Source organism: Procambarus clarkii, chromosome 4, assembly GCF_040958095.1.
Source record: "Procambarus clarkii isolate CNS0578487 chromosome 4, FALCON_Pclarkii_2.0, whole genome shotgun sequence".
Classification (NCBI taxonomy): domain Eukaryota; kingdom Metazoa; phylum Arthropoda; class Malacostraca; order Decapoda; family Cambaridae; genus Procambarus; species Procambarus clarkii.
The window spans coordinates 50,737,445-50,746,289 of NC_091153.1; the positions used below are offsets into that span (position 1 = coordinate 50,737,445).

The following is an 8,845-nucleotide window of genomic DNA, read 5'->3' on the forward strand; positions in this document are numbered from 1 at the left end:
CAGGGTGTGGAACACCATCGAAATGTTAGAGGACCCAATGTTAGAAAGATTACTACAAGATGAGACGCCCCGCTCCCACAGCTGGCATTACGGATGAAAAAGCCCTGATAAAGTTGGACTTCAAAAATGCTTTCAATCTGGTTAGAAGGGATGCAGTACTCAGTGCAGTTCATCGCCTTTTTCCTTCCCTCTACCCGTTTGTAAACTCATGCTACAGCAAGAATCTAACTCTGCTTTTTGGGGAACATGAAATTGAATCACAAGAAGGTGTCCAACAAGGTGACCCCCTTGCTCCTTTTCTGTTCTGCCTAGTTATCAAGGAAGTCACCGATAACCTGTCCAGTGAGCTCAACATTTGGTTTTTGGATGATGGTACTCTAGCCGGCTCCCCAGCCTCACTCTTGGACGACATAAGAATAATCCAGGAGCAAGGAGCAAGCCTAGGCCTCACCCTGAACCCTTCCAAGTGCGAAATAACCTCCACCAACCAGCACATAATAGAGCAAATAAAGGTTGTTTTGCCTGACATTCATACAACCAACCCTGAGGACAGCACACTCCTAGGTGCTCCTCTTGGAAGGAATGCCATCGACAGGGTCCTTGGTAAGAAGATCACTGACCTGAAGAGGATGAACGAGAGGATTGAAGACATCGATGCTCATGATGCACTTTACCTCATCACCAGATGCTTGTCCCTTCCCAGGCTGACCTACTTTCTAAGATAATTCGCCATCTTTCAACAATATTAAATTAGAAGACTATGACAGCTTGCTGAAATCAACACTAGAAAAAGCCCTCAATCTTTCCCTCAGCGACTCACAGTGGAAACAGGCCTCCCTTCCTGTCAGACTCGGGGGCCTTGGCGTGCGCACAGCAACACAAATTGCTGTACCAGCATTCCTGTCCTCTTCAGTGGGGTCTGACAACCTGGTGAAGGAAATCCTACCTGAGCACCTAGTTCAACAGGCAGGGGTGCATGATCCCAGCTTCACAGACTGCACAACCAAATGGGTCTCTCTCGCAGGACCAGCACCCCAACCACCGCCTTCTGAAGCCCATAAGCAATCCAGCTGGGATCGCCCCATTGCCGACCAAGAAGCTGCAACTTTGCTAGAAGCTGCGACGACACCACATGACACTGCCCGACTTAGAGCTGTAGCAGCTCCCCATGCAGGTGATTTCCTATTAGCAACCCCAATGTCAGCAACCGGCACCCGTCTCACACCGCAGGCCCTCCGAATTGCCGTGGCTCTCCGCCTAGCTGCCCCAATCCACACCAAATACAGGTGTATTTGCGGCGAGGCAGAGGCCGACAGATACGGAAGGCATGGCCTTCTTTGCCAAAGGACGGGAGGATGGCATGCAAGACACGGCGAGGTTAATGACATTATTAAGAGGAGCCTTACCACAGCCGGTTGTCCAGCAGAGAGAGAGCCCCGTTACCTAATGTCCCGCAACTCTGATGAGCCTGTCGGTCGCCCAGACGGAATTACGGTGAACCCCTGGAAGAATGGTAGACAGTTGGTGTGGGACTACACTTGCGTTTCAACTTTGGCCAGTACCTATGTTGACTTCAGTGCTACACAAGCAGGAGGAGCTGCCAATCACCGGGAAGCGGCCAAGTCACGTAAATACAGAGACCTTGAGCACCACTACAATTTTGTCCCCATTGCCTCAGAGACACTTGGTGCCTGGGGTAAAAGTGCTGCTAGCATTTTTAAAGGAGTTGGGGTCTAAGCTAATCGAAACAACTAGAGACCCCAGAGCTGCCAGTTTTCTTTTTCAGCGCCTTAGTGTGGCAATCCAGAGAGGAAATGCTCACTGCATCCATGGTTCCTGCCCGCCATCTGAGGAGCTGGAGGAGCTATTCAACTTGTGACAAGCAGCCTTGTACCCTGCATGTAATCAATATTGTAACTTTTTTTGTGTAATGACATTTTCAAATAAAGTTAGATAAATATACACACTTAACAAAAGAATAGGGGTGGTAGAAGAAGAAAATATCAATGTGTTCAGTGAGGATCCACAAGGTCTTCTCTGAGTACTCTTTATTTTCTTCTCCGAGGCTATGGGTCCCTACATTTGCACCAGAGGTGGTACCCCTTCTAGGTTAAAAAAAAAAAAAAAAAAAAATATATATATATATATATATATATATATATATATATATATATATATATATATATATATATATATATATGTCGTACCTAGTAGCCAGAACGCACTTCTCAGCCTACTATGCAAGGCCCGATTTGCCTAATAAGCCAAGTTTTCATGAATTAATTGTTTTTCGACTATCTAACCTACCTAACCTAACCTAACCTAACTTTTTCGGCTACCTAACCGAACCTAACCTATAAATATAGGTTAGGTGGTTAGGTAAGGTTGGTTAGGTAAGGTCATATATCGACGTTAATTTTAACTCCAATACAAAAATATTGACCTCATACATAATGAAATGGGTAGATTTATTATTTCATAAGAAAAAAATTAGAGAAACTATATTAATTCAGGAAAACTCGGCTTATTAGGCAAATCGGGCCTTGCATAGTAGGCTGAAAAGTGCGTTCTGGCTACTAGGTACGACATATATATATATATATATATATATATATATATATATATATATATATATATATGTCGTACCTAATAGCCAGAACGCACTTCTCAGCCTACTATTCAAGGCCCGATTTGCCTAATAAGCCAAGTTTTCATGAATTAATGTTTTTTCGTCTACCTAACCTACCTAACCTAACCTAACCTAGCTTTTTTTGGCTACCTAACCTAACCTTACCTATAAATATAGGTTAGGTTAGGTTAGGTAGGGTTGGTTAGGTTCGGTCATATATCTACGTTAATTTTAACTCCAATAAAAAAAAACTGACCTCATACATAGAGAAAAGGGTTGCTTTATCATTTCATAAGAAAAAAATTATAATAAATATATTAATTCAGGAAAACTTGGCTTATTAGGCAAATCGGGCCTTGAATAGTAGGCTGAGAAGTGAGTTCTGGCTACTAGGTACGACATATATATATATATATATATATATATGTCGTACCTAGTAGCCAGAACTCACTTCTCAGCCTACTATGCAAGGCCCGATTTGCCTAATAAGCCAAGTTTTACTGATTTAATATATTTTCTCTAATTTTTTTCTTATGAAAGGATAAAGCTACCCATTTCATTATGTATGAGGTCAATTTTTTTGTATTGGAGTTAAAATTAACGTAGATATATGACCGAACCTAACCAACCCTACCTAACCTAACCTAACCTATCTTTAGGGGTTAGGTTGGGTTAGGTAGTAGGAAAAGTTAGGTTAGGTTAGGTTAGGTAGGTTAGGTAGTCGAAAAAACATTAATTCATGAAAACTTGGCTTATTAGGCAAATCGGGCCTTGCATAGTAGGCTGAGAAGTGCGTTCTGGCTACTAGGTACGACATATATATATATATATATATATATATATATATATATATATATATATATATATATATATATATGTCGTACCTAGTAGCCAGAACGCACTTCTCAGCCTACTATGCAAGGCCCGATTTGCCTAATAAGCCAAGTTTTCCTGAATTAATATATTTTCTCTATTTTTTTTCTTATGAAATGATAAAGCTACCCATTTCATTATGTATGAGGCCAATTTTTTTTATTAGAGTTAAAATTAACGTAGATATATGACCGAACCTAACCAACCCTACCTAACCTAACCTAACCTATCTTTATAGGTTAGGTTAGGTAGCAGAAAAAGTTAGGTTAGGTAGGTTAGGTAGACGAAAAACAATTAATTCATGAAAACTTGGCTTATTAGGCAAACGGGCCTTGCATAGTAGGCTGAGAAGTGCGTTCTGGCTATTAGGTACGACATATATATATATGTATATATATATATATATATATATATATATATATATATATATATATATATATGTATATATATATATATATATATATATATATATATATATATATATATATATACACATAAAAGATGTATGTATATATATATATATGTATGTATATATATATGTATATATATATATATATATATATATATATATATATATATATATATATATATATATATATATATATATATATATATATATGTTAGTATATTTTGGTAGCAGTCTTTCCTGTAGACATATATTATTAAATATGACCGAAAAAGTAAGATTAATAATTCTAACACGAATTTTCTCAATCTTTCGTACATTACGCTTCACTGTTGGAGGTAAATCAAAAATCACTTCTCCAAAATTCATTTTTATTTCTAGTCTGACGCGACACGGGCGCGTTTCGTAAAACTTATTACATTTTCAAAGACTTCACAAATACACAACTGATTAGAACGTATCTCTGATTTTATATCTACATTTGAGTGAGGTGGGAAGGGTGATGTGGCATTAACACAAGACAGAACAGGAGGGGATATTAATAGGGTATTAAAAGTATCAACACAAGACAGAACAGAAACAATGGGTATTGAATAGAAGTGTTTGTAGAAAGCCTATTGGTCCATATTTCTTGATGCTTCTATATTGGAGCGGAGTCTTGAGGTGGGTAGAATATAGTTGTGCAATAATTGGCTGTTGATTGCTGGTGTTGACTTCTTGATGTGTAGTGCCTCGCAAACGTCAAGCCGCCTGCTATCGCTGTATCTATCGATGATTTCTGTGTTGTTTACTAGGATTTCTCTGGCGATGGTTTGGTTATGGGAAGAGATTATATGTTCCTTAATGGAGCCCTGTTGCTTATGCATCGTTAAACGCCTAGAAAGAGATGTTGTTGTCTTGCCTATATACTGGGTTTTTTGGAGCTTACAGTCCCCAAGTGGGCATTTGAAGGCATAGACGACATTAGTCTCTTTTAAAGCGTTCTGTTTTGTGTCTGGAGAGTTTCTCATGAGTAGGCTGGCCGTTTTTCTGGTTTTATAGTAAATCGTCAGTTGTATCCTCTGATTTTTGTCTGTAGGGATAACGTTTCTATTAACAATATCTTTCAGGACCCTTTCCTCCGTTTTATGAGCTGTGGAAAAGAAGTTCCTGTAAAATAGTCTAATAGGGGGTATAGGTGTTAGGGTATAAAAATGAATTTTGGAGAAGTGATTTTTGATTTACCTCCAACAGTGAAGCGTAATGTACGAAAGATTGAGAAAATTCGTGTTAGAATTATTAATCTTACTTTTTCGGTCATATTTAATAATATATATATGTATGTATATATATATATATATATATATATGTATGTATATATATATATATGTATGTATATATATATATATATATATATGTATGTATATATATATATATATATATATATATATATATATGTATGTATATATATATATATATATATGTATGTATGTATATATATATATGTATGTATATATATATATATATATATATATATATATATATATATATATATATATATATATATATATATATATATATATATATATATATATATATATATATATATGTGCATGTATGAATAAATCAATAAATAATAATAATAAAATGAATAACCTTGAATAAAACAACATGTGTGGAAGCATCGGAGTGTGTATATATGAATGTTACACAGTATTCATCTATAGACATCCATATATAGTGAAACTCATGTGAAGAACCTCTTACACACTCACAGCTCCCTGACAAGAGAGAGCAAGCTTAGCTTAGCTTAGCTGCCAACACCCACACATCGTGTCAGCAAGGTGGACAGCCCGCCTGCTGTCATACCTCTCACTGTATTTCCCACTTCTAAACATTTCCTTAATCTATGCCTCTCCCTCCTCTTTACCTCCCCCCCCCCCATAAAAAAAAGCAACGTGTCGCCGGGTAAAGCAAGTATTTTTATATAAATGTTCGTATTAGATACAATGTCTTTGTAGATAAATTTTATAATGTGAAATTGAAAAGTCTATTTAATAAATATTTATTTCATAATCCATTTTATAATTTCTTTCCTCTCAGTAAATGTATCATACTATTCCTTTTTGGTGTAGTTTACCTTTAGTTATTGTACTTAATTATAGTGGTTAAGTATAGTTATCGTAGTGGTATCCTTTGCTGTCCCCCTGAGTTATCAGTTTATGTGTTCACCACCCACTTATGTTGGTAACATACTTTATCATACCACCATACCATCACACCACACCATCATACCCCACTACCATACCAGACAACCATACCACACCATCATACCACACCATATACCACACCATATCATACCACAGCACCACAATACCGCACCACCATACCAAACCACCATATACCATACCACCATACAAAACCACCATATACCATACCACTATATACCACACCATCATACCACACCACCATACAAACCACCATACCACACCACCATATCACACCACCATTCCCCCCAACTATATACCACCCCACCATATACCACACCACCATACCAAACCACCATATACCACCCCACCATATACCACATCACCATATACCACACCACCATATACCACACCACCACATCACACCACCATTCCCCCAACTATATACCACCCCACCATATACCACACCACCATACCAAACCACCATATACCACCCCACCATATACCACATCACCATATACCACACCACCATATACCACATCACCACATACCACACCACCATATACCAGATCACCATATACCACACCATATACCACATCACCACATACCACACCACCATATACCAGATCACCATATACCACACCACCATATACCACATCACCATATACCATACCACACGACCATACCAAACCACCATATACCACACCACCATACCACCACGCACCACAAACGGTCTTTTCAAAATATTCTGTGTGTGGAGATCAAGATTTTGATATGAAACTTGACCAAAAGGAACACTATATAAAGTGAACAAAATACCTGAACTAACTTGAAGAAACAAAACGAATAGAAACGGACCTAATCTCGCCTCCTCTTCTGAAAATGGGCTGCACACGTGCCTTGTCAGCACTAACACAAATTTTAATTTAAAAAGGGGGACAGACGGAAAGTACTCAATTATGAACCAGTTCTACTGACAAGTTTTCCTTTATAAAACGCTGAAGAAAGTAATCGAGTTGAGAATAATGGAGCACCTGGAGTGGATAAACTTTGAAATGATATTGCAACAGGGATTTAGAAGGGGACAAGTCATGCCTGGCAAATTTGATAGTTTCATGACAAGGCCACCGAAATACTCCAGGAAAACATAAGCCAGGTATAGACTTTATCAAATAATTTTTGTCAATTTTAGAAGCTAGTGTTCTTGATGAAAGGCCGGTGTGCAACATGGAGAAACGAGGTAACATTGCTGGGAAAATACTTATTTGTGAATTGGTGAGGCACTAGTAAGGAAACTCTTTATCACGGGTGGAACGAACAGGTGGAAACTGAGTACCCAGATGAGCAAGAATTTATTTTTTGGTGTCAGAGTAGTTAACAGATGGAATGCATTAAACAGTGATGTGGTGGAGGCTCACTCCATACACAGTTTCAAATGTAGATATGATAGAGGCCCAGTAGTGTCGCCGGGTAACCGGCGACACTACGGTGTGGGTGGCGTCGGTTGAGGAGCGACACAATATGGTGTGGGTGGCGTCGGTTGAGGAGCGACACAATATGGTGTGGGTGGCGTCGGTTGAGGAGCGACACAATATGGTGTGGGTGGCGTCGGTTGAGGAGCGACACAATATGGTGTGGGTGGCGTCGGTTAAGGAGCGACACAATATGGTGTGGGTGGCGTCGGTTAAGGAGCGACACAATATGGTGTGGGTGGCGTCGGTTGAGGAGCGACACAATATGGTGTGGGTGGCGTCGGTTGAGGAGCGACACAATATGGTGTGGGTGGCGTCGGTTAAGGAGCGACACAATATGGTGTGGGTGGCGTCGGTTAAGGAGCGACACAATATGGTGTGGGTGGCGTCGGTTGAGGAGCGACACAATATGGTGTGGGTGGCGTCGGTTGAGGAGCGACACAATATGGTGTGGGTGGCGTCGGTTGAGGAGCGACACAATATGGTGTGGGTGGCGTCGGTTAAGGAGCGACACAATATGGTGTGGGTGGCGTCGGTTAAGGAGCGACACAATATGGTGTGGGTGGCGTCGGTTGAGGAGCGACACAATATGGTGTGGGTGGCGTCGGTTGAGGAGCGACACAATATGGTGTGGGTGGCGTCGGTTGAGGAGCGACACAATATGGTGTGGGTGGCGTCGGTTGAGGAGCGGGACCAAAGTGTCAAAGCTCAACCCCTGCAAGCACAACTAGGTGACAACAGTAAGAGAGATACCAAATAATATACACATGGAAAATATTGGAGGGACAGGTCTCAAATCTGCACAATAAAATAACAACGTACTGGAGTGAACGACATGGAAGAAAACGCAGAATAGAACCAGTGAAGAGCAGAGGTGCCATGGGCACAATCAGAGAACACTGTATGAACATCAGAGGCAAACGGTTGTTCAACGTCCTACCAGCGTGCATCAGAAATATTACAGGAACAACCGTGGACATCTTTAAGAGGATATTAGATTGTTTCCTTCAAGGAGTGCTGGACCAACCGGGCTGTGGTGGGTATGTGGGCCTGTGGGCCGCTCCAAGCAACAGCCTGGTGGACCAAACTCTCACAAGCCAAGTCTGGCCCCGGGCCGGGCTTGGGGAGTAGAAGAACTCCCAGAACCCCATCAACCAGGTACCAGGTATCAACCAGTAGGCTCAAGAATCTGTACATCAGTTGATTGACGGTTGATGAGCGGGACCAAAGAGCCAAAGCTCAACCCCCGCAAGCACAACAAGGTGACAACAGTAAGGGA

General features: G+C 40.3%; 1 protein-coding gene across 1 annotated transcript; it reads left to right on the forward strand.

The window, feature by feature from the left end:
• Positions 1–7,615: 7,615 nt before the first annotated feature.
• Positions 7,616–8,326, forward strand: LOC138371605 (ankyrin-2-like). The gene has a single exon (XM_069336538.1). It carries the CDS (start codon positions 7,616–7,618, stop codon positions 8,324–8,326), a length of 711 nt encoding a protein of 236 aa, XP_069192639.1.
• The last annotated feature ends 519 nt before the right edge of the window (positions 8,327–8,845 follow it).

What these genes read in the sequence shown, in the direction of transcription:
- LOC138371605 (XM_069336538.1), top strand. Translation starts at nt 7,616, where the DNA reads ATGGTGTGGGTGGCGTCGGTTGAGGAGCGACACAATATGGTGTGGGTG.